At 39.6% G+C, this 26,573-nt stretch overlaps 2 protein-coding genes across 4 annotated transcripts in view; one reads left to right on the forward strand and one right to left on the reverse strand.

Moving 5' to 3' along the window:
• HEXB (hexosaminidase subunit beta) overlaps window positions 1-10,615 on the forward strand; it is a 41,423-nt gene extending 30,808 nt beyond the window's left edge. The window contains exons 5-13 of the mRNA XM_061189364.1: window positions 2,050-2,151; window positions 4,162-4,291; window positions 5,678-5,858; window positions 6,424-6,510; window positions 7,768-7,840; window positions 8,649-8,823; window positions 9,707-9,797; window positions 9,950-10,054; window positions 10,425-10,615. Coding sequence (XP_061045347.1) covers window positions 2,050-2,151; window positions 4,162-4,291; window positions 5,678-5,858; window positions 6,424-6,510; window positions 7,768-7,840; window positions 8,649-8,823; window positions 9,707-9,797; window positions 9,950-10,054; window positions 10,425-10,485 — 1,005 coding nt within the window. The 3' untranslated portion in view covers window positions 10,486-10,615. The remainder of the gene's footprint in view (window positions 1-2,049; window positions 2,152-4,161; window positions 4,292-5,677; window positions 5,859-6,423; window positions 6,511-7,767; window positions 7,841-8,648; window positions 8,824-9,706; window positions 9,798-9,949; window positions 10,055-10,424) is intronic.
• GFM2 (GTP dependent ribosome recycling factor mitochondrial 2) overlaps window positions 10,584-26,573 on the reverse strand; it is a 47,598-nt gene continuing 31,608 nt past the window's right edge. For all 3 annotated transcript variants that reach the window (XM_061189361.1, XM_061189362.1, XM_061189363.1), the window contains 5 exons: window positions 25,114-25,252; window positions 17,650-17,829; window positions 16,129-16,244; window positions 11,502-11,684; window positions 10,584-11,054 (listed from right to left, as the gene is read on the reverse strand). In XM_061189361.1, the coding sequence (XP_061045344.1) occupies window positions 10,926-11,054; window positions 11,502-11,684; window positions 16,129-16,244; window positions 17,650-17,829; window positions 25,114-25,252 (747 nt within the window). In that variant the 3' untranslated portion in view covers window positions 10,584-10,925. The remainder of the gene's footprint in view (window positions 11,055-11,501; window positions 11,685-16,128; window positions 16,245-17,649; window positions 17,830-25,113; window positions 25,253-26,573) is intronic.

Here is a 26,573-nt window from a genome sequence, read left to right on the forward strand (position 1 = left end):
ATCCTCCAATCCCAGAGGGCCCCTCCCCATCCACCTCTCTTCTCCTCCCCGCCTCTGTCCTACACCCCTAGGAGCCACGCAGCCTGGAGGGGGCCTCAGATAGTGGAGGCCCTGGCCCGGGAGCCCAGCAGGCTTCCCCGGGCCTGATTGGGCAGGGAAACACTAGGCGTGCTCCCCACTGATCCTCCAAGCCCCTGAGGGTCCCTCCAGGTGTGGGAACCCCTCCCCTCTCCCACCCACCCCTCAGGGGTGCCTGTCCTGTCCGGCCTCCACTTCTCCTCCCCCCTCACTCCCCCACATGTCCTACCCGGTTGCTCGGGGGTTCCTCCCATCTCCTTGGGTATCGAGGTCCCCCACCAACATCTGCCAGGTGCCCTAGTTGTGGGGAGATGCGAACTCCTCGTTCTCCCACACTGGAGGAGGAATCTACATATGCTTTTTAAGAGCACAGTCTGTTTCCTACAGCCTGCCAGCTCATCCATATGCAAGCCCTGCTGGCCTTCAAAGCCAGATGTTTTGGGGGGCTCTTTTTCCCGGTGTTGGACCCCAGGCTGCAGAGCCTGATGTGGGCTCGGATTCCTCACCCCTTGCGGAGAACCTCTGCAACTGTGATATCCTCCCATTTGTGGGTCACGTAGTCTGGGGTGTGGGTCTTGACCCACCTACCTGTCTCCTTGTGGTTTCTTCTTTATACTGTTAGTTGTGGAAAAGTCTTTTCTGCTAGTTTTCAGGTCATTCTCATCAATAATTGCTCTGTTAATAGTTGTAATTTTGGTGTGTCTGTGGCAGGAGGTGAGCAGGAGGGTCTTCCTGCTCTGCCATCTTGGCCACATCATAAGGAGAAGGGAGGCTATAAGTTTTGATTCTCTGATAGGGCAAATCTCTCCCCCTTATCATTTTTCATCTTCTTCATATAGTCTTTTATATTTTGTATACATATTATATTGTTTATTCCTCCAGAGTGTACATAAAATCAATGTCAATTTCCCCCCAAATTTGAGAATTTTAATTAGAATTGTACTGTGTTTGTACTGAATTTCTTTCATCTGTAAGGAAGGGTTGGCACTCAAATCTGAGAATTGTGGGAATTATAAGTCCCATTTTTCCTCTGCTGCATTCCCAAACACAGTAGTAGTGGTAGCCAAGAACTATTTTCCTTCTTGGCTAACCCCTAAATACTTACTGGAAATTTATAAGCTTGCTCCCTTCCCATAGGGCAAAGTTATAGCTTACTGTTTAGAATAAATAAGAATTCTGTATAGGCTTTTTGAAAAGCAACATGCCATGTAAAGAATATAAGATAAGGAATTTATACTTCTTCACATCCTTCCCTTGTTGAAAAAGTAAATTTTAAAAGGAAACAGACACATTGGAAACAATCCTGGATGCAGATAAGTAAATTGGATTGTATAATGTATCTGTGGTATGTGATTTTTTTTTCCTTCTCTCTCCCCACTCGGTTTGTTCTCTTTATCTGTGAATCTGCTTCCTTTTTTGTTATATTCACTAGTTGTATTTTTTAGATTCCACATATAAGTGATATCATACATATCTTTCTGTCTGACTTCCTTTACTTAGCATAATGCCCTCCAAGTCCATCCATCTTGTTGCAGACAGCAAAATTTTTTTTATTGCTGAGTAGTAATCCATTGTATATATATACACCACATCTTTATCCATTCATCTGTTGGCGGATACGTAGCTTGCTTCCATATCTTGGCAATTGTAAGTAATGCTGCTACGAACATTGGGGTGCATGTATCTTTTCAAAGTAGTGTTGTTTTTTTCAGGTATGTATACCCAGGAGCGAGTGGGGATTGCTGGGTCATATGGTAGCTTTATTTTTAGTTTTTTGAGAAACCTCCAAACTGTTTTCCACAGTGGCTACACCAATTTATATTCCCACTAACAGTGTACAGGGGTTCCCTTTTCTCCACACCCTCGCCAACATTGGTTGTGTTCTTTTTGATGATAGCCATTCTGACAGTGTTCGCTGATAATCTCATTGTGGTTTTAAGGTATTTAAATTTTTAACATGTTTGCTTGCAGGATGCCATGGCTTTTAATAAGTTTAATGTTCTCCACTGGCACATAGTAGATGACCAGTCTTTCCCTTATCAGAGCGTCACTTTTCCTGGATTAAGCAAAAAAGTGAGTAATTCATGTTATTGTTGTTGGTGTACAAAAAGAATTTTTTGGCATAGTTTCATTAGAAGTTTGCAGCTTAAATGTTTCTTCTTACGGATAGAATTGACGTGTAAAAGTTAGATATTTGGGGGACCTCCCTGGCGGTCCAGTGGTTAAGACTCCATGCTTCCACTGCAGGGGGTGTGGGTTAGATCCCTGGTCAGTGTGGCCAAAAAAAAAAAAAAAAAAAAGAAGATATTTGTGGTTTTAAATGTTTTTAATAGGCTGCGGCTGAGCATTTTAGATCCACAAAACTGTTGTGGTTTTGTGATTGTTATGTTATCATAAATGTAAGCAATCTCTAGGGGCTATACAAATAAAAATTTAAAAACCTTAATGAATGTAGGAGACCTGAAGCATTCGTGATTAACATAAGGTTAAGTAATTATATTTACCAAGTAGTCCAACTGTATATTTGTTTTAAACAGAATTGTTTCGAATTCTATAAATGACAACTTCTTTTCTCTCTGAAAAACTGTATGAAGCCAGGAATCTTACAGATAACGGCTCCTTCTTGGAAAATAATGGTGGTCTTAGGAGTGTTCAGATTCACTGTATTATAGACCAGTGAAGCTGGGAGTGAGCCTCGATACCATCTAGTTGAATCCCCCTCTAGTACAAGGCCAGTCACTGACAGCCGAGAGAAGCTGTATGCCTCATCCAAAGTTGTAGTTAGGAAGAGGCAGAGCCAAGACCCTAAATGTTGTCCTCTGGCCACAATTCCAAAACTTTCTCCAAGGTTTTGATGTAGTTTGGGTTGAAATCCTAGCAGCACTCCTGTTGTTTGCTTTTAATATGGAAGACTTCAAACATATACAGAGTAGAATTTAATGAATTCCCATTTCCATATCAGTCAGCCTCAGGAATCAAGTAATGGCCAGTCTTGTATCACCTATACCCCCTCCATTATTTTGAAGGTAATCCCAGACATCATATCTTATTGGTAAAAAGGCCTGTTTAAAAAGTTATAGTTCGTTATCACAGCTAAAAAAATAGCAATAATCCAGATAGCCAGTCATTATTCATGTTTCCCCAAGTGCCTTTTTCTTTTCAAAAAAATTTGCATTCGGATGCAAATAAGGTCCATACATTGTGGTCAGTTAATATGTCTGTTCTCTTTTATATATAGCTGCCCATCCCTGCTCATCTCTTTTTTTTTTCTTATAATTTATTATTTTCATTGAGGAAACTAAGCTCAGTTTGTCCTATAGGTTCCCACAGTCTGGGTTTTGCTGGTTGCATTCCCAGTGTCAATATGTTCTTCTGTCTCCTGTATTTACTGTAAACTGGTGGTTAGATCTAGTCTTGATTCAATACAAATTTGATGTTGAGGATGGGGGTAGGGCAAGACTACTTTTTAGAAGTTAAGCATTTATTTATATTTATATATTTATACCTTGAGAAATGTGCCATGGTAACACCTTTAATGGACCTTTATCTTTAGCTACCACCAATATTGAGTTCTAATTTTTCAAGGACCTATATAGTAGGACCAAGGGTAATCTTAAAAAAAAACAAACAAAAAAAAAACAGGTCACTTATCAGAGCATCTCGGGGAATTTTTAAAGCTGACAGTAATTAAAGTGACTTTGAAAGACAACAGCTGTGCTTTGTAATAATGTGTGAATTTTGATTCTAAAACTGACAAGGGCAGTGTATTCAGAATTTTCACTTCGGAGTCAAACATTTCTGTTTTGTCGTACAGTTACATGAGGTTGAAACAGCCTGACGGTAGACATTGCTGAAATGAGGTGCTGGTAGAGATAGACAGTCCTATCAGTAAATCTGGAATTAACCCAAAGTGTGCTGAGAGCTTATTGATAAGATACAGTAAACAAATAATTTAAATGAGTCATCCAACATCACATAAGACTATTTTATACTTTGTAATACTTGAAAAATCTGCCAGCAGATACTGAAGTACAAACAGAACTGTAAACAGTTAATACATTTTAAGAAATATGGCTTTTACAGGGAAGCTATTCTTCGTCTCATGTTTATACTCCAAACGATGTCCGTATGGTGATTGAATATGCCCGATTACGAGGGATTCGGATCCTGCCAGAATTTGATAGCCCTGGACATACGCAATCTTGGGGAGAAGGTAAGGAGCGTGTTTTATGAGTTGCAGAAAATGAACATTTGAGGTCCTGCATCTCATGACTTCGTGTTTGCTCATTTTGTTCTTACTTGTGATTTGCACAAAGGTTGTGCAAACTATTGATAGTTGTAATTCAGTAACTATTATGTGTCTATTGTGAGCAAGTCACTATCTAGGCATTGCCTAAAGTATAAACACAAGGGATAAAGGAAAACAAGAAATGATTACAACAAGTAGAATGCATAAGTGAATTAAACATTACATGAATGAAGTAACACTTAAAATGCTTTTGAGAGATCAAAGAATATATTCATGTTTCTGGTAGAGGGAATAACAGGAAAGGCAATTTAGCTGGAGTACAGTGCAGCAGAGAGTAGTTGTACTGTCGGGTGCTTAAGAACTGGCTCTGGAGCTAGATTGCCTGGATTTAAATCCTGCTTCTGGCGTTTATAAACTGAGTGACCTTGGGCAAGTCAGAACATCTCATCCTCAGTTTTCCCGTCTCTAAAATGGGAGTATTAGCAGTAGCTATCATGTAATTTTTTTTTTGAAGATTAAAGAATGAATGTAAAGCACATAGCACCACACCTAGCATTTATAATTGTGCAATAAGTATTATTAGAATAGACATGGAGTACAGTGGGAAATGAATCTGAAAAAGTAGTGTAGAGGGCCTTGGGTGAGGAATGTGGGATTCATCAGGACACATGGAAGCCAGTAAAAGTTACAGAGTAGAAGAGTGACATGATGGGAGCCACACTTCAGGGAATCCTATGTGAAAGTGACAGATTGGAAGGGGGAGGAGATTGAAGGTCCTAGACCAGAATGGTGATAGCAGGGATGGAAAATAATATACAGAACTGAGAGACATTCTGGAAATACAACCCATAGAACTTGGCAACTGACTCCAGGAGGAGAGGGACAAGAGACTTAGGAGGACGGTGTCTCGCTTACCAGTATGTGAAAATCAGGAGAGGCTACAGAAGGAGTTTGGGGAAGACAATTTGGTTTTTGTTAGATTATATTTGAAGTGAAGCTAGGATATCTAGTTGTGTTCAGCAGGGACTTTGAAATATGGTTTGAAGCTCGAGACAAAAGGATTGGGGCAAGGTTTAGATTTGGGAGTCATTAATATTTGAGATAATATTTGAAATGGGTAAAATCTCAGAGGCTGATGGAAAGGGAAACAAAAGAGGTACAGGGATAGTATTCAGGAAACAATTCTTATTTGGAAGAAATTATCATAGTAACTCTTAGTTAACACGTTTATCTTTTTCTGTATAAAATCTCTTTTGGCTTCAACAAAATAAAGTAATATAATCATGTGCAAAGCCATGTCTTTGTGACTGAAATACTTCTTTAGAAAAGATTCTCCATGTTTCCTTCCAGGCCAGAAAGACCTCCTGACTCCATGTTATAATGGAAAAGAGCCATCTGGGGCTTTTGGACCTATAAACCCTATTTGGAATACAACTTACAGCTTCCTGTCTAAATTTTTCAAAGAAATTAGTACCGTGTTTCCAGATGAATTCATTCATTTGGGAGGAGATGAAGTAGATTTTCATTGTTGGTATGAAAATTTGTTAAAACCCCCCTATTTCTAAAAGCTGTTGCATTTGAAGTAGGTGTAGAGGTCTCCACATGAAAAGGGAAGATTTGGGGTAACATCTCTGTACGGTTTTAACTTGGCAACACAACTCGTGAGATGGTGGATTTCTGTAGAATGTACATATGGGTGGTATGACAAAGTAAAAGCTTTTAGGAAGGAGAATTAAGATGCAGAAAGAAATGGGAATTAAAAAAAAAAGACTGAGAGTGAACAAGAATAGCTTTAGTGAAAGAGGGTAATGATTAAGTGGGAGAGATTTTTCAAGTAAAAGTCCTCTTTGCAAATAGCCTCAGACGGAGGAGAGAGGTGGGAGGTTAGGGAAAACCATTTTTATAGGAAATCAGCTTCTAGAAAAAAATTATTTGCAGTGGAAAGCTAAGATAACTCATAATTAAGTTTTTAGGTTTATTTTACTCTACAAAATTTAATAGTTTTACATGTGTATAAGATGTTACGGATATATGCTGCTTTAAAAAGATGGGGCGTATTGAACTTTTAATGAAATTTTGATCACTTTTTATTTAAGGGCATCCAATCCAGAAATCCAGGATTTCATGAGGGACAAAGGCTTTGGCAGAAATTTTAAGAAACTAGAGTCCTTCTATATGCAAGCGTAAGTTACTTTAAAGCCTACTTCTGTTTTTATTTCATCAATGCCTTTTGTAAAAGCTTAAGCTGTCATTTAGTACTACTTTTTCATTTTCTCTCCACTCCTTGCCAAAGTGTAGATGTTATATTCTTTGTTACACAAAGTATAGATGAAAAATCATAAAGGAGGGAGCAATAGCCACTATTTTCTTTAAATCAATAACATGGTGACTCTGATCCTTTTGCAGTAACTGTTGAAACACAGGATAACAGTCATCTGTTCTAAGAACTCAGCTCAGAGCCCTGGCTGCCCTGCGAAGTCTTCGTCACCATCCATCCTCTGGAATTCAGTCCCTTTTGTCAACGCCGGAGCATTTCTTTTACTTTATACCTGTGCTGTCTCGTATGGTAGCCACAGCCACATGTGGCTGTTTGTATTTAAATTAGAATTGAAGAAAATTAAAAATTCAGTTCCTCAGTCACATTAGCCACATTTCAGGTGTTGAACAGCTAGATGAGGCTAGTGGCTATTATACTGGAAAGTGCATATATAGAACATTTCCATCACTGCATAAAGGTCTAGTAGACAGTGCTGCTCTATGCTAGGGTGCAGTAAACTTGTTCTCTGAAGGGCCAGACAGTAAATATGGGAGACTTCGTGGGGCACATATGGTTACATACTTTTTTTTTGCATACTCTTATTTTTTAAACAATGCTTTACAAATGTAAAAACCATTCTCAGCTCAAGAGCCATACAAAAACAGGCTGCAGGCTATAGCTTGCCAACTCCTGCATTGAGCAAGCCCAGATTCTAGCCTTTTCCTGTTCAGCTTTTTGTGTGATAGTCTAATTTTTTTAGCCTGCAGAGCACCTGCCATTGTCTGAACATCAGGAAATATTTGTGAATTGATTGTCAACACTGTTGGAAGTTATTTAGTTAACTAGTTTCTAGTTTCCTTTATTCTAAGATACCCATGAAATTACAAAGATTGCTGTTTATACACTTCCTTTTGAGTTGCCCCATCTTCCTATCTTTGGGGTATGCTTAGCTCATTCATTCTGCAATTGACTTGAACCCCTCTGCTGTGTCAGGTTCTGAGCCACGTGCTAGAAAGAAGGAACCACATGGGTCACCACCCAGCTTTAGCTAGTTCTGCTGTAAAGCTGTGCTATACTGAGAGGCACCTCTCAGTGTTGGAGTTCTTGGGATAAAAATGTGCATTCTGTACACATATTGGTAAGCTTGTGATCTGAAATAACTTTGTAATTTTTTCAATGGTAGGGTTCTGGATATGATTTCAGCCAGAAACAAGAACTCCATAGTCTGGCAAGAAGTTTTTGATGATGCAAGCAAGGTGAGAAGTATTAAGACTGCATTTGGTTTTGATAATATGAGAGACTTAATACTTTAATACTTCCTTGGATGGAAGGAACCCTAATGAAGAACCCTGTAATGAAGCTTCCCTGTAATGCTGGGGAAATGAGCTTACCTTTCCATTTGAGCTGTAACACTGAGACCAGTGATAATGGTATTGATCTGATTTCTTCCATTTACTTCATTCTTCAGCGCCACCTCCTCCTCATCTCTCCCATCTCCCCTCCTCCCCCATCTCCCCTCCTCCCCCGCCATCTCATTTTTAATCATAAATTGAAATACTTTGAAGACCGTTCCTTTTTCCAGAAGGGCAGAACAAACATAAATAAGTCTTTACTGCTGTTAAGATAGTTTTGTTTTAAGTAAAATTGTCAATGTACACTTTTAAATGGCATTTCTGACATACTCAGAATTCTTTATTTTCCTTTGGGGGCAACTGCAAGTCCAGCTACTAGTATTATCTTTCCAGAAGGGTCAGTGGCATCCTCAGAGTTCCAAAGTAAGTACAATAGTGGGGTAGAAATGGGATGAAAACCTTTAATTCATTACACCTATATGGTATCATATGTAGACAAAGGTTAAATATCCAACCTTAAGGTTGATGAAACTTCTAAGTCCCTACAACAAATAGCATTTGCTATTAATTCTAAAGAGAAGGGAAAAAAGGAAATGCTGCTTTTTTCAAGGATCTTAAGTTATTTTCTTAGCTACAATGCCTCGGACTGGTAATTTCATCTACTGTAGTTGTGAGATCTAATAATATATATTGTGATTTGTGACTTTAATAGCTCATGCCAGGCACAGTAATTCAAGTGTGGAAAATGGAGGACTATACTCAGGAACAAAGTAAAGTTACAGAAGCTGGCTTCCCTGTGATCCTTTCTGCTCCTTGGTACTTAGACTGGATCAGTTATGGACAAGACTGGAAACAATACTATGCCGTGGACCCTCTTAGTTTTGAGGGTAAGTGAAGCAACCATCATTACTTGATTTGTTAGGTTTTTTTCCCTCCCCTCCCTCCAGGGAATCCTTACCTAGGTAGCATCTACCAACTATCCTCCCTTTTATGTTTGACCCTTGCTTTTGTTTGTGTGTACTTAAACAGACCAACTACAATATCATTTTAAACTCTGTGAAAGAAACTACATTCTTCCCTAAATGAAAGAACTTCAAAAGTAGATTCCCTTAGATTTTTCTCTCCATTTTCACTGATAAGACTTGTTATCACTATGCATTTAAAGATGCCTGACTGCATTAACCTTGTATCTCCTACTCTGAGCTGCCTCTCCAATGCAAGACACCTAAGCAGGGATCCCGTCCTGTTCAGTGGCTTCCGGGTTCTGAGGAGGAGGCATCCTTGGGGGTGGGCATGTCTGAGTGGTGGGGCTCCAGACTCTCAAACCCCCTTCATTAAGAACAGTTCTCCTTTGTCCATTTTTGTACACCAGACTTTAATATAAAATTTCCTTTGAGGAAAAGTATTTTGCTGTTTAAAAGAGTTTCAAAACTGTAGGTCTATTTGGAATTGACATAACTGTTTCTCTAAAAAGCATTTTCTGAGAATCAAAAAGTCGTAATTACTATATAGTCTCTTTAATAAAATGGTATCTTTACTACCAGACTGCCACATTAGTTAACATATGCTAACAAATACTATGTGAACCATGGGGTCAGCCGTGGCAATAAAGTTGGCCACCATTTTTTGTGCCACAGCCATGAATATCTCCCAACGTCCTGCTTAACAGGAGAGAAATGTTGCCCTAAGATAACAATAGAAATCAGCATTGCCTCTGTATATAGGCCTCAAGTTGCAACTACCTAATTTACATCAATGATTTTAATCTAGGTTCTCAGGAACAGAAAAAACTTGTCATTGGTGGAGAAGCTTGTCTATGGGGAGAGTATGTGGATGCAACTAATCTTACTCCAAGATTATGGTATGGAATTTAAGTGATAACATTTGAATTAAGGTGCCTGAGTTTTCCTTCTGCACCCAAGTAGGAAACCACTAGGAACTTCCCCAAGCATGTGGTTTGCTTATTTAAGAAAACAGAAAACTACATTGGGGCACATGTGGTTTAAATTTTAGGCCTCGGGCAAGTGCGGTTGGTGAGAGACTCTGGAGTCACAAAGACGTCAGAAGCCTAGAGGATGCCTACAGGAGACTAAAAATTCACCGCTGCAGAATGCTCAGGTAAGACAGATTTATTTTTCAAGCTAGGATACTATTAAGTACAGGGTGAGTTTTAACCTTATTTAGTGTTAGATGGCTTATTGGGTTTTTTTTTCTATAAATAGAAATGTATGTCACCTAAGAGGCTGTGATTTAATTAGGAGAAATTGGGAACTATTTCCAGTACCTATAAGGAGAAGATATGCTTGGACTTTAAACTGTTTTATAGATATATTAAATTTTGCTATAACTTAGAACTCCATTATGAATCTCTCTTCAATAATTAGTGGTATGGTTTAGTGATTCTGATTTGAGCTATTAAGTTCCTTAAGATGGAGATGAGTTATATCAATCTAAAACATCTTTTGTTTGTACTTTACCTGTCCTACAGACGAGGAATAGCTGCAGAACCTGTCTTTACTGGATATTGTGACCACGAGGACAGAATGTAAAAATGAGCTGAAACAGAAGAAAAATAGGGGAAAATGCCCACAGTCATCTGTACCACGATCAGCTTGATTTTAAAAATCATGTTTTTGAATAAAAATCATGTTTTTGAATAAAATCTCTTTATTGATTGAACCTCCATCTTATTATACATAGAAGACGGACATCTTTCCTGTGAGAGAAGCTTAAAATCAGCCAACCAAAAACCTCGTGATATCTCTCACTCAGTATATTCCAAAAGACTGAATCTTGACTACCGGCAGTAATAACTTCCTAGATACACAATACAGTTCAGGTACATTAACCTTCGACATCAAAGCACGTTTCTCATTCTATAAAATAGAATGGGCAGCACCAGTGCCACTGTCTGTTTCAAGTTCTACCTTTTCAGTTGTTCTTACTGAAAATGAAGTAGGTAGGTACTCCCGAGTTTCTCTCCGAGGACTTAGGACAAGCCACTTCTCTGGCTGAGCAGTGTACTTTGGTCTTGAGGATTCATGGCTTGATAATTAGACAGCTCTAAGGCAAAGGTAGCTGAGCCTGATGTTAACGTTCGAAGCACAGTTGAATAACCCTAATTAAAATAATTTTAAGTCAGTTATCTCTGCAAAGTTAAGCCTCAAGTCTCTTCCTGCAGAACCTTTGACCATTATCAGGAAAAATTTGGTAAGTATTGTGGATGACAGAAAACCAGTAGTGTGGGTATGCTTCAGAAGTATTCCTTGGTCCCAACATTTGGTAAAAAGACTCTGCTGGCACTCAGGTGCCTGTCCTAGCAGGAGAGGCTGGTGGGGAGGAGAATGAAACTTGCCTGAAAGCCGGCAACAGAAGAAGTAAGATAACTGCTTGGGATGGAAAAATGGTCATTTAGGCTGGTGACACATTTTGGTACAGCACACCTCAACCTCTGTGGAGGAATGGAAAGGGACACCCCGACACCCCCCCCCCCCATGCTGCCATAATCCCCTGGATTTCTCCAGCAATTTATGTAAAAAAGTACATTTAGTCACAAAGTACCTACCATAATTTCTGCTAAGGGAACAAATCCAATAATAATTTTGTTGTCCTGACGAGTCTGGATTTCCTGAATGTTCCCTCTTCTTTGTGCCAGATCTGCTAGGACAGGACTGAGGTAATCTCTAGTCACTGTAACCTCAAGATTCATCAGGGGCTCCAAAATTTGCTTATCAGCTTTCTTCAGAGCCTAAAGAAATTAAAGAATATTAACTCCTCTTCCTTAAACTGCAAATCAAATTTCTGTTATGAAGGGAAGATTCATAAAAACTTAAATACTGTCCATACTCTTAGCCTAGAGCCTCTAGCAAAAAGACATAAGCTTGCTTTAACACTCTTTATAAGAAGTCCAAAACTTCAATATTTGCTTGTACATGCATGACAGTAGTATGTCTGAGACCTCTTGTATGGTGTGTTGCAAGGGGATGCTTGGTAGTCTCATCATGTAGAGTACCTGTGAACATGTGCCCAGAGACAGGGAAAGAAAACAGTTTTCCCCCTTCAAAGACTTATTTCTTCATATTTAAACCTCTTCTCTTGTTTTTGATACCTGTAGTTATAGCCCATGCTACAAGTCAGGGCAATCAAGGAGGGAAACAAAGGAGAGAGCTAAAAACACAGTAAGTTAGTAGAAACACATTCTCTATTTGAAACAGACTGAAATCTAAAATTCTGAACAGATAACAAAGGCCAAGAAGAACAAGCACATGTAAAGGAAAGAGCATGGAAACTATAAAAAGCTAAAACAGCATAGGGCAAATAGGAAGTGGATGAAAACCGGGGAAGTAGCAGAGGCATAAAGACTTACTGGGGTCCTAGTCAGATGCTGTCTTTAGAGCATCACTCCATCAGGCAAATTGGTAAACGGATTTTGGAGGGCGTTTGCGAGCACCATAACTACTGATGGGTTTGATTTTAAAAGCTAACTTACTTCTCCAGCCTGCCAGAGTTAAAAAATATAACAAAACAATTTCCTATAAATTCTAAGCCTCTGTTTGGTTGTCAGGTGGGATGTAATAAACTTAGATTTAGCAGCAGAAACCAGATAAAAGAGCTAGGGCTCTGGAATGTACCCCTCACCTTTATTTGGCTATGGCCGATCATCTCTCTCTGCTCACCTGCCACCACTCACTTAGGACCAGGCGGTATCTTCGCCTACATTGTCAAGTAATGCTCTTCTGTCCCCGAGACCTCACCACCTCCTCCCTCCCCCCCACCCCCGCCTCCTACCTTCACGGTCATGAAAAATGGCCAGCAGTATATTCTCTTTATCATCAAAATTTCAAAAAACATAGCACACATATATAGTAAAAACATAATCTCAGTTTTTCACAGATTAAGCCTTTAAAATCACTATCAACTGAAACAACTCAACTATAGAAAAAGTAATAGTCCTTGAATGAAAACATTACTAAAAAATAATGACAGTCAACAGCAAACAACTAAATATATCCTCTGTATTTCTGCAATTCTTTTTTTTTTTTTTTTTAATTAATTAATTTATTTTTGACTGTGTTGGGTCTTCGTTTCTGTGCGAGGGCTTTCTCTAGTTGTGGTGAGCAGGGGCCACTCTTCATCGTGGTTCATCGCGGTGCGCGGGCCTCTCACTGTCGCGGCCTCTCTTGTTGTGGAGCACAGGCTCCAGACGCGCAGGCTCAGTAGTTGTGGCTCACGGGCCTAGTTGCTCCGCGGCATGTGGGATCTTCCCAGACCAGGGCTCGAACCTGTGTCCCCTGCATTGGCAGGCAGATTCTCAACCACTGCGCCACCAGGGAAGCCCTATTTCTGCAATTCTTACCAAAAGCTTTGTGCCACTTCACGCAATGTCTTTTAGAACAACATAATGGAGTGGGAAAAGGTTAAAAATTAAAGAGAAAAAATGCTACAACTAAGGAAAGGACTGAATTCTGTGTAACTGAACAGGAAGTACTGTGCTTGTGGGTCTGTCCTTAGTCCTCTTTTCTTTTCACAGCCTTTTCCTTGGCAACATTGCCTAGTTACAGAGCATCAAGAACAGCTTCTACATAGCTTCCTCAAAAATTCTAAACTTTACCCAAGCCACGGTCTCTGAGTGCTCCAGCCTTGTACTCCACTGGTCTGCTCTGGGATAGTGTCTAAATATCTTATAGCAACCCAATATGCCCCAAACGGAACTCATCATTTTCTTTTCCAAACACTCCTGTCTGCTCTTTCCTCTTTCTGCTGATGGCATCACTACTCTTCAGTTCACCAGGACATGCATCTTTGATTTCCCTTTTTCCACAAGTAAGCTGTAAGAGTTCCACTCCTGTTGCTGGTATCCTGGTTCAGACCTAGTCCATTCCCTGTCCTAGACTCTTTTCCCTACTCCAGTCCCTTCTGTATTCTAATGATTATACTGCTCTCTTCAAAAACTTTAAATTATTCACCACTGTTCTCAAAACAAATCTCAAACTTCTAGATGTAGTTTTTAAAGGTTTCTCTACAGTCTGACTCTATTTTACTTTTCCAACCCTAATTTCACTACTCCCCTGCCTTCTTTAATCTCCCCTTGTCTGGAATGCTGCCCACTGTGCCCAAATCTTCCAAAACATCACAGCTCAACAATTAATGAAACAATGTACAAGCCCCTGTTGTATTTTGAAATAAAATGCTGACTCAATAGTTAATGATTGGGAAATGTGAAGATGCAGAAACAAAGAACTGCTGTTGGGCTAGGGAACTGGTAACAATTTAGACTATAATGCTGCCACATGGCAGAATCACCGAACTCCCAGTTCCCTGAAAGGTATAAAGGCCTGACACACATTCCTAAGTTGTTTGTACAGGAAACAGACCCCTGCCAGAGGAAAACTGCTGACCACAAGCACACAGACCCTAGACTGGTTGAAACCAGAAGGCTGATTGATGATGCTTGAAACTTCACCTTGATGCCAACCAATCCCAGAACTGCCCACGAGCTGATCACACCCTGCTCCTTGAACACTATAAAACTCCTCATAACCCCTCCAGGGTGGGTCACACAGTCTTGAGGGCATTAGCCCTCTGTGGCCCCCTTCGCCTGGCAAAGCAATAAAAGCTACTCTTTTCTACTTCACCCAAAACTCTGTCTCCGCGTTTCTGTTCGGCACCGGTGAAGAGGCCGAGTTTCGGCAACATAAACTTCTTTCCAAGAACCCTGCCCCAATTCCCCACGTCTCAGCTTTTATGGATCTCAGTCCATTCTATCTAATATTCTGGCTATTTGGCTATTTATTTCCCTTCTAAATCATAAGCTCCTTTAGGTCAAGAAAAACGTATGCATCCTATTTGTGCCCCTCTCCGTGCCCAGTGCACTATAAGCACACCACCAATGGCTCAATAAACATATGAAGCGGCATTCACAGCAGAGAGGAGGAGCGTCCCCACTAGATGAAGTTTAACAAGGGCCAGAGTATTTCCATTAGTAGTATTTAAAGTAATGAATTAAAACAAAAGATTAAGTGTAAGCCCCATAAAGTTAATTCTTCTTCTCTACTATGATCTTAATAAAAAGGCTAACCAAGGCATATTAGATTTTGAAGGACTGGCCCATATACTGGGGCTTGGGGTTAATTTAGAAACATTATATCATCTTTCAGGTTACCATTATTTCAATACTAAAACCAGTGTCCGGAGAAACTAAGAATTACTGGAAGGTAAATGTTCTCAACAATTTAATCATGACCACTTTAAAGGTAATATTTCTAACATATGCTTAGGCAAACAATATTTAAATAATTTTATTTTTGAAAGTGTAGTGTTCTTTCTTTTTAATCAAAAACTTTTTAAGAAGTATGAATTTGAACTTATATGAAAGAGCCATTAAAGTTCAGCCTTCCTAAGTCAGGGGCTTAGGGTATTTAACTTTATAATTATGGATTCAAATAAGACTATAGAAAATCAGGTCTCAACCACAGTCCAAAACATTAGAAAAAGATTATAAAAGCAAGCGTTTTAATGCAAAATCAGTCACCAACAAAACTATAGTATTCCTATACTGAGAAGAATGCATGGAATCAGCATTCGGCACACTAAGGCCCTGGGGGTTAATCCAGCTCTGGTAGATTACTAGGGCAAGACACTCGAGGACATACCCCCAGGTAACCACAGAAGACCAGACTGCTTTATGCTCTGAGAAGGAAAAACGCTTTTGATTTGTTATTCAACAGGACTTATCTGATTTCAATGATCCTTGATTAATCTTATTAGAACAAACATGAACTCCAACACTGGAACCAATATTAGACCTTCAATGTCCTTTAGATTATAATCCATTTTGGGCCAAACTGACCCCAGAGATGTCTTTTACTCAAATCTACCAAGCTTGCCTCTTATGGCTGTGTATCTGGGATGGGGAAAGCAGAGACACCACTTAAAAAAACTTGCCTCTTTGCCAAAAATCAGAGGATATTTAATAACTATCTGTGTCAAACAGTAATTTCTTAGATCCTCTTTTGAATAAAACCCTGGTGATTAAGAAATCAAAGATTCTCCATGGTCAAAACTCTTGACTATAAGGCTCAGGATACAAAGACACAAGGTCAGGCACTGCGAGCACAGATGTCTGTGGACTAGTGGTTCACTACTGTCCGGAGAGTCACCTTAAAGCAAAAAGGATTAGGACACTTCTATACCTTTTGTAGGCATCTTGAGACACAGGCAGAAATCATAGTTGTGGAGGTACCGGGATGAATTACCAATGAATGTAAAGTAATTGCTACATCTTGAATTGGGAATCCAAGCAATGGTCCTAGGTAAGGGGGAAAAGATTTTATTAGGACTCAGTATATAGTGAGGGGATAAATGAAATGTATAAAGAGATAGGCAGAGAACTTCTAGTTTCCAGTTCTGCATGTAAGGAGCTTTGAAGTCATCACTTTGTTGTAAATAATATGTAAAAAGCAACAATTCTTATTGAATCAGTAAGAGATGGGAGGACAAAGGGCAAACCACTGTCCCTAAGACTGGAGAGACAGGTGAGTGCAGGCAGTCACACCTGAACTGTAATTGATGAACTGCTTGAGGCTCGGTGTGGCCAAGTCAGAGTTAAAAACTCCAGGGGGACCCAGTCTTGGGGGTGGAGAGGGGCATAATTTTGTGAGCTCAAGCAGGTTCTCACAGTAAATATCAGAGATTCAGGGGGAGGGGAAAAGAATCCATTCTGAAATACTCCAAGGCACTCTATTCTTAACAAGGCCTGCCCTCAGGGGAAACTAGTTAATTAGAGCAAAACCTGCAGGGATATTATCAGAGACTGACTTGAGGGAAGTACCCAATTCCAGTCTACTCTACCATCCTGTACGACCTAAGGGGGGTGAAAAAAACTGAGAAACACTTGTGCAGCTCAAGAGTCCAAAGGCACAGGCTGACTAGAAGACTGAGACCTAATCCTGGGGTTACAGATGCTTCCCCTCCCCTTTACCTCAACACCACATTACTAAAGGCCGGTTTATAGCAGTCCCTTACCCAGTACATCACATCTGGCTATCAAGAAAAAATTATGGGATGAATTGGGAGATTGGGATTGACATATATGCACTGATATGTATAAAATAGATAACTAATAAGAACCTGCTATATAAAAAAAAATAAAAGGAAAAAAAAAGAAAAACTTATAAGGCATATTGAAAGGCAAAAAGCACAATTTGAATTTGAATACAGAGAGCAAGCATCAGAACCAGATGCGGCAGGGACGCTGAATGATCAGACTGAGAATATAAACAATTATGACTAATATGCTAAGGGCTTAATAGGTAAAGTAAAGGGCATGCAAGAACAGATGGGCATGACAGCAGAGAGGCAGAATCCTAAGAAAGAACCAAAAAGAAACGCTTCAGATGAAAAACACTATAACAGAAAGGAAGAAGCCCACTGATGGTCTTAGATGGGACACAGCTGAGGAAAGAGTCTGAGTTAGAAAATATATCAGTAGAAACCTCCAAAACTGAAAAGCCAAGTGAACAAAAGACTGAAAAAAAACAAAACAATATCCAAGGCTGTGGGACAACTGTAAAGGTATGACATATGCGTGATGGGAAAAGATAGGGAGAAAACACCACCAAAGTTAGAAGAGAAGAATGAAACAATTTCTAATATTAGGAGGGATTAAATCGTTGAGTGTGATACTAATGCGTACTCTGATTGGAGTACCTTACCTTGGAGGCACGCACTGTGCAGGCCATTTTCAATGGCCTCTCGTGAGGCCTGCGAAAGGTCTTCGGCAACACTTGCTGCATACTCGATGACTGGCAGAAGAGATGATGTTTCCAGTGATTTTGCTTCCAGTTCTACAGTCACAAGATGCCGTCTGTCTCCTAAAGTTCTATCTAAGGTATCTGTAAACAAATCGAATATAGTACCTCAGAGATTTGTTCCAGAAAGATGTCAAGGTACCACAACTGGCAAAATTACAATCAGCAAGTTCAAAGTCTCATGGAAGGTAAAGTGGAAGAAAATATCAACAATCACACTAAATATAGTATAAAAATGTCAGAGTAAACAGTTCTACCAAGAAAGCATCTGCTGGGACTTTCCTGGTGGTCCAGTGGTTAAGAATCCACCTTCCAATGCAGGGGATGCGTGTTCGATCCTTGGTTGGGGAACTAAGATCCCACATGCGGTGGGGCAACTAAACCCAAATCCATGTGCTGCAACTACAGAGCCCACGCACTCTGGAGCCCGCATGCCACAACAAAATATCCCGGTGTGCCGCAACTAAGACCAGACGCAGCAAAAAAATAAATTAAAAAAAAAAGAAAGAAAGAAAGCATCTGCTTCTGTGTTTACCAACATTAAAAACCTGCTCTGAATCACCTATTAATATTGCTTTAGGACTTCCCTGGTGGCGCAGTGGTTAAGAATCCGCCTGCCCACATATATACAATGGAATATTACTCAGCCATAAAAAGAAACGAAATTGAGTTATTTGTAGTGCGGTGGATGGACTTAGAGACTATCATACAGAGTGAAGTAAGTCAGAAAGAGAAAAACAAATACCGTATGCTAACACATATATATGGAATCTAAAAAAAAAAAAGGTTCTGAAGAACCTAGGGGCAGGAGAGGAATAAAGACGCAGACATAGAGAATGGACTTGAGGACACAGGGAGCGGGAAGGGTAAGATGCGACGAAGGGAGAGAGTGGCACGGACATATATACACTACCAAATGTAAAATAGCTAGCTAGTGGGAAGCAGCCGCATGGCACAGGGAGATCAGCTCGGTGCTCTGTGACCACCTAGAGGGGTGCGATAGGGAGAGTGGGACGGAGATGAAAGAGGGAGGAGATATGGGGATACATGTATATGTATAGCTGATTCACTTTGTTTTAAAGCAGAAACTAACACGCCATTGTAAAGCAATTATACTCCAATAAAGATGTTAAAAAAAAAAGAATCCGCCTGCCAACACAGGGGACACCGGTTAAATCCATAGTCTGGGAAGATCCCACATGCTGTGGAGCACTAAGCCTGTGTGCCACAACTACTGAGCCTGTGCTCTAGAGCCCGTGAGCCATAACTACTGAGCCCATGCTCCACAACTGCTGAAGCCCTCGCATTCTAGGGCCCATGTGCTGCAACTACTGAAGCCTGCATGCCTAGAGCCCATGCTCCGCAACAAGAGAAGCCACCGCAATGAGAAGCCTGTGCACCACAACAAAGAGTAGCCCCTGCTCGCCACAACTAGAGAAAGCCCGCGTGCAGCAATGAAGACCTAGCGCAGCCAAAAAATTAAAAAAAAAAAAAAAGTTGCTTCAGTGTTAGGGTGTGTTGAGGCAGCTGATCACACAAATTTTGTTATGCAGATTACACTTTTAAACATTTCTTATGTGGCTATTCTTCTAAATACAAAATTTTTATTTAAAAGTAAAACAGAGTACAAATGGTTATCTAATGAAAATTAAAAGGCTTCACCCTGCCAACCAACAAACTTAAATTTCATACACTCTTCCAGCAATATTTTATGTATTGGGTTTGGCCAAAAAGTTTGTTTGGGTTTTTCCTTAAGCTGGTACGGAAAAACCCAACGAACTTTTTTTTTTTTAAATATTTATTTATTTGGTTGCACTGGGTCTTAGTTGTGGCAGGCAGGCTCCTTAGTTGTGGCATGCAAACTCTTAGTTGTGGCATGCACGTTGGATCTAGCTCTCTGACCAGGGATCAAACCTGGGTCCCCTGCATTGGGAGTGCAGAGTCTTATCCACTTCCACCACCAGGGAAGTCCCCCGAATGAACTTTTTGGCCAACCCAACATTTAATGTTTATGATTCTTCCCCAAAAACTAGTGATCTATTTGTAAAAACGAAAATAGACTCCCTCATTAGCTAACAACCAATAGCTGTCAGTGAAACCGAGTGAGGCCCTGTGGGGATCCAAGGCATGGAGGCCGTTTTGTCCCCCATTTCTTGAAGGCAAGACTCCAGCCTCCGTGACCTTCCCTGAGTTCCAAAGGGCAGATTCGAACAGTTGCTAATCAAGGGAGGAAGCAGCCAAGAAACCACTTGAGGCAAGATTAAAGGGACCAGAGAAGCTCCTCAAGATTAGGAGACCACCTGAAGACGAGATGAAGGGAGTGCAAGCCCTGTGTACGCCATGACGTTGTCAGAGACCCCACCTTTGAAACACTGTTATAAAACCCTCATCAAATCCTCCCAGGTTGGGACACATAGTTTTTCGAGGCAGGAGCCTGCTGTGTCCCCCTTTGCCTGGCAAAGTAATAAGGCTATCATTTTCTACTTCACCCAAAACTCTGTCTCTGAGATTTGATTTGGCACCAGTATACAGAGAAGTTGAGCTTTCGGCAACATCACCAATCTCCAAGATTTTAACTAAGACAAAACTATGTTGTATTTATGTGAGTGACCATGGAACACAGTGACTCATGGCCCAAATTCAAAACTAAGAACTAATTATGCTCTATAGTTTCTCTTCATTTTTCCTTTTATATTATGAAATATAAAACTTATGAAATATTTTATACTTAAAAATACATGCATAACCTAAAAACAAAATGAAAATTCATGAAACCTAATACTACTAAAGAAACAGAACATTACCAGTAACCTAGAAGCCTTCTGAAGAAACAACCACTATCATGATGTTGTATTTAAACATTCATATGATTTTCTTTAGAGTTGTATCACAGATGCAGGTATCCCTAAACAATATAGTTTACTTCTGCTTTGTTTTGAATATGTTATTATACTGCATGTATTCAGCAATTTGCTTTTTTCTGCTTCACATCTGTGGGTCATCTGGGCTGACACCTGGTGATGTAGTACATTCTTTTTCACTGTTATATAGTATTCTATTGTATGAACAGAGTACAATTTATCCACTATGTCCATAAATATTTGGATTTTTTTCACCTAAAGTTTTGTTTTATTACAATGCTATTATGAAGGTTCTTGTATCTGTCTCTCAATGTACATGTGTAAGATTTTCTCTAGGGCATATACCTACTAGTGGAACTGCTGAGTAGTAAGGTCTGCACATAGTCAACTTCATAAGAAAGTTGCCACACTGTTTTCATAGTGGTTATACAATTTACACTCCCACCAGAAGTTTTTGTAAAACTTTCCATTGCTCAACATCTCACCAACACTTGGCACTGTCAGATTTGCATTCATGCCAATTTTGTTGGTGTAAAATGCCATCTTGTCCTTTTAACTTGCATGATCCTAATCATTACTGAGATCGAGAATCTTTTAATATGTTCACGGGCCTTTGGGGTATCCTCTTTTGTGAAATGTCTGTTCAATCTTTTTTGCTCACTTTTCTACTTGGTTGGTTGTCATGTTTTTAATGATCTTTTGAAGTTCTTTATATATTCTGGATACTAATCTGTCAGTTTTATATGAGGCAAATATCTTCTCTCAGCTTTTGGCTTGTCTTTTTGCTTTCTTTATAGTGTATTCGAATAAATTCTTAATTTCAATAATATCTTTAGTAATTTTTTAGTTCATAGTTTCAACCTTATCTGGTTAGTAAAACAATTCTCCTGTATTGTCTTCCAAAAATTCGAAGGTTTCCCTTTCATAAAGTTTTGGGGTTTTCTTTCTTTTTTGCATATATTAGCATTTATTCTCTTTATTCTTTTGTGCTCAAAGGGAGATTTCCAATTCTTCTTTCATATTTAGGCTTTTAAATTCACCTGGAATTGACTTTTGTATACAGTATGAGGTAGGAATCTAAATCTTTTTCCATATGAATAATTATCCCAGGCCCCTTTATTGAATATCAGTCCACCCTTTCTCACTGAGCTGCAATATCACTGATGTAAATCCAATTTCCACATAGATATGAGTCTGTTTCTAGGCTTTCTGGTTTGTTCCACTGGTATATTTGTCTATTCTTACCTTGATTTGTGTCATAATGACTATGGCTTTATAATAAGTATTAATGTCTGATACACTTCTTTGGGTAGAACTGGTATCTTCATGATATTTAGCCTTCTTATCTATGAATAGTATGGTTTTCCATTTAACTTAGGTCTTCTTTAATGTCTGTACCTTTTTATAATTTTCTAGATGTACACAAATGTAATCTGCTCCTCATCAGTGACGTGATCATTAGTGATCTGACTGTCCAGTCAGGGTGTGGTCTGATTGCTGCAGCATCTGGTTACTAGTTTTCACCTTGTAACTAATAAGCAATCTAGAGCGAGACACTCGAAGACCATGCAAATATGCTGCTCAACAATGTACTCAATATTAAGCATTCACCATAATTACAAGATGACAATTTCTTATTCCAGCCCTCCTCCTCAACATCTAACAGTCAGCATTTGGCACTTCAGTGTAAGGAAGAACAGTCTCTTCTTCTTTTTGGTCTATCATCAGTATGGACTCATGAATTCCAACTTTTTCTCAGTGGTCTATGATTATTGTTCGCAATTATGTTGGAGTTCAAATTAACCCAGATTTAGCCAGTGGAGCCTCTTTGGGTTGGTTCCTGTGTCCTTATGACACATCCCCATCATTTTTTTGAGCATTTCCTTTCTTTCTCAGATAACATGATGTTCTGTTGCCTGCTTATTTTTGATAGTCTCCTATATCTTACTAATACTTTCTATCCCCTTTCTTATCTCTTCAAAAATAATACTTATTTTATACTCAGCATATAATTCTAGTATCAGAAGCCTTTGCTGGTCTGCCTGTGATGTTTATTGTTTTTGCTGCCTTTTTTGCTCATTGTGCCTTTGCTCAAGGTTTTATGATTTAAAAAAAAAATTTTTTTTGCGGGGGGGCTTCCCGGGTGGCACAGTGGTTAAGAATCTGCTTGCCAATGCAGGGGACACGGGTTCGAGCCCCTGGTCAGGGAAGATCCCACATGCCACGGAGCAACTAAGCCCGTGCACCACAACTACTGAGCCCTCAAACCACAACTACTGAGCCCGTGTGCCACAACTACTGAAGCTCATGCACCTAGAGCCCGTGCTCCGCAACAAAGAGAAGCCACAGCAATGAGAAGCCCGCGCACTGCAACGAAGAGTAGCCCCCGCTTGTCACAACTAGAGAAAGCCCACGCGCAGCAACGAAGACCCAACAGAGCCAAAAATAAATAAATAAATAGATAGGTAAATTTATTAAAAAAATTTTTTTTAAATTGTGAGTTCATATTCCTTTGTGGGATTTTCTTTGAGGCCTGGATTGAGGATACATTTATCTAAAGAGGCCCTACATCTGTTTTCTCCAAGTTCCTTGGTATATTACCAATCCATGAGCACTTTACACTAAATTCTTCTCTGTTCGGAGTTTTTCAGGTCACATTGGTTCTATGAATTTAGGCTGAAAATGCTATCAGAAGCCTACAGTTACAAATTCTCAGAAATTTTGCCCCTTTGCCCCACAGTCAGTCAGACAAGTTTCCTTGTCCTCTTCTTTTATGGAGATTTTTCCTCATTACTTCCATGAGGATGTGGCCCTCAAGTTCTAGGTTAGACAGGACGACAGATTTCTCCAAGATAGCTAGTGGCTTAGGTGCTGGCTTATTTTCCAAGATTCGTGCTCCGGTTTCCTTTTTGGCCTCTGGAAATTTCCATCACATTCTAACCATCTCAGACATTAATTTAAAAGATGTTATTTATATTTTCCCGGAATTTTTGGGTTTTCCAGATATAAAGTCCAGAAAGAGAAATCATCATGTCATTTGCCCCTATATCCTCCTTGTTTAATTTCTCAAGTTTCAATGAAAAATAACCACCTGGCCTTTTTAGAAATCGCTGAGTTGCTTAAAAGTTCCTAGTTATCCTAAACATATCTTTTCTATATTTTTTCACAACCCTGCCCATGTTTTCTCCTTCGGGGGCGATAGGAATGATTGTCATGTTCTTTTGTTTAAGGGAACCAAATTGAAATTATCACATGTAGAAAAATCATGAATTCTTACATTTTGGGACAGAAATATAAAAAGTGCACTTTCTTAAGAATACCATCAGCACAGGATTACCATACTTATTAAATAGTGGAAATTATTTTCCACTCTTTTTTTTTTTTTTTTTTAGAAAGAATATCCCTTCCCACGGGTAAGAGGGTGGACCAGGTGACTTCTCAAGGTCAGAGCACCCGTTGTTTTTTTTTTTAATTTTTATTTATTTATATTTATTTTTGGCTGTGTTGGGTCTTCGTTTCTGTGCGAGGGCTTTCTCTAGTTGCGGCAAGCGGGGGCCACTCTTCATCGCGGTGCGCAGGCCTCTCATTATCGCGGCCTCTCGTTGCGGAGCACAGGCTCCAGACGCGCAGGCTCAGTAGTTGTGGCTCACGGGCCCAGTTGCTCCGCGGCATGTGGGATCTTCCCAGACCAGGGCTCGAACCCGTGTCCCCTGCATTGGCAGGCAGATTCTCAACCGCTGTGCCACCAGGGAAGCCCTCCACTCTATTTTTGTTTGTTTTTTTTCTTTTTAAATTTTAAAATTTTATGTCTTATTTTGAGATATAATTGACATACAGCACTGCAGGAGTTTAAGGTGTACAACGTGATTTAAGTTACATAGATCACGAAACGATGACCACAGAAAGTTTAGTGAACATCCATCATCTCACATAGGCACATTAAAGAAATGGAAAAAAAATTTTTTCCTTGTGATGAGAACTCTTAGGATTTACTCTCTTAACTTCCATTTATAACGTACAGCAGTATTAATTCTTTATCATGTCATATATCATATCACTAGTACTTATTTATCTTATAACTGGAAGTCTATACCCTTTGACTACCTTCATCTAATTCTACCTTCCCCACCCCCCATTTCCAGTCACTTTATGGAGTAAAATTGACACACCAACTTCAAACTGTTATACTCCTGCTGGTAGTGAGGACTGGGATGAGCTGTCTACTTCAATGGCTGATCCCACTGCACACTTGCTTGGTGAGTGGCTCAGCCAATATATGTAATAAATGAGTTGTAATGAAATAGAGCTGGGTCTAAAACAAACAAATGCTAAAGAACAAGAAAACACACACATAAAACCTGTCCCCACTGATGGAAGACACTAGTGACTATGAACCCTGCCTTATGCAACTAAACTAAAAGATTCAGAAAACAGGTCCTGGAGAAAAAGAGAGCAACAGAACCAGCGAATTCTAAATGTTGTGAATTCGAAATGTTGTATTTTTTACCTGTGGCACGAACTGAATTTAGGATGGTCTCTCGGTATGCCACCTGGAGGGGCCCTAGATAGGTTTCCAGTCCATATTCCCTCTTGATTCGGTCATGAATTATCTCAATATGTAACTCCCCCATGCCACAAAGGATAGTCTGGTTAAAAGAGGAAGAAAACAAAGATCAAGGAAAAAATTAAGTTTATCACAAAATACTAATAAAGGTATATCAATATATTTTATTTTTCATTACTTACAAAATGAATTTCTTCTGTAATTTTTTTTGGCTCCTACATCAAAACACTGCTTTTAACTTTTCTGACTGAAATAATAAATCAATTAAAAGTGAATCACTAGGCCAATCTCTTATTCTTTGATAGCTGAATTATCAGCTGGGTAAGTGGCATCTAACTAGAACTATACTTCCCAACCACAAAGGTAAGTTCTGTCCAGTGAAATATAAGCATAAATGATGTTGGTAACTTCTGGGTTATGTCTTTAAGGGTAAATAAAGCCCTTCTCTTAATGAAGATATAGACAACTGTCTTGAAATGTGAACGAGGGCAACATCTTGTGAGTGAGGGGAATAATCCCTCCCCCAAACACTCCCAACCACATGGCTATTTCCCAACCATCCTGGGCACCACACAGTTTTGTGGGCAGTTGAAACTTCCAAAGTAGCTTGGAACTTTACGTGACAGAAAAATTGACTTTTATCTTCTTTGAACCAATGTTATTTTGGGTCCTTGTCAGCCAAATTTGCATCAAAACCAATCAAAACATGTTTTTGTTTTTAGAAAGCAACAATGGTTATTCCTGAAGAAGATCTTTGTGTATGAGAGAATATAGTGCAAGGAATCCACATTTGCCCCATTTTATTCATATACCATCTGTGTAGTGAGGCATTAACTTTACCCTAAAGAGAGATCTGGCCCTTGCCTTCAGCTACTAGGAAGTTATCTCTAGGCCAAGATGCTGCCTGATAGAAGTGTCTTTGCTTGTCTGGGGCCTTTGTCCACCAGGTAGTCTAACAATATGATTTATGATGTGGCTTTGGAATAGCTGTACCCATTTACAACCTAGAGAGTAAAGGTAGTAGCCCAAACCTACAGGAGGCACTAGAGATTAAATGTCAACCACATAGACAGTATGTGATTATGCCCTAATAAAAACTCTGGGCACGGAAGGCTTGGGTGAGCTTCCCTGACTGACAATACTCTATGCCAGGAGGATGAAGAAAAGCCTTGCATTTAGAACCCTCCCAGACTTTGCCCTAGGTGTCTCTTCCTTTGGCTGGTTCTGATTTGTTTCCTCTCACTATAATAAAACTGTAATTGTAAGGAACAACAACAAAAAACTATTTGGTATATGACTGCTATACTTTAATATAAAGTTAAAGAAGTAATTATTTGGAAAAAAGCCAGTTGTAGAGTAATACAAATAGAATGACTTCTTATATACCTGTACATATATATTTG

This window comes from Eubalaena glacialis, chromosome 4 (genome assembly GCF_028564815.1).
Source record: "Eubalaena glacialis isolate mEubGla1 chromosome 4, mEubGla1.1.hap2.+ XY, whole genome shotgun sequence".
NCBI lineage: Eukaryota > Metazoa > Chordata > Mammalia > Artiodactyla > Balaenidae > Eubalaena > Eubalaena glacialis.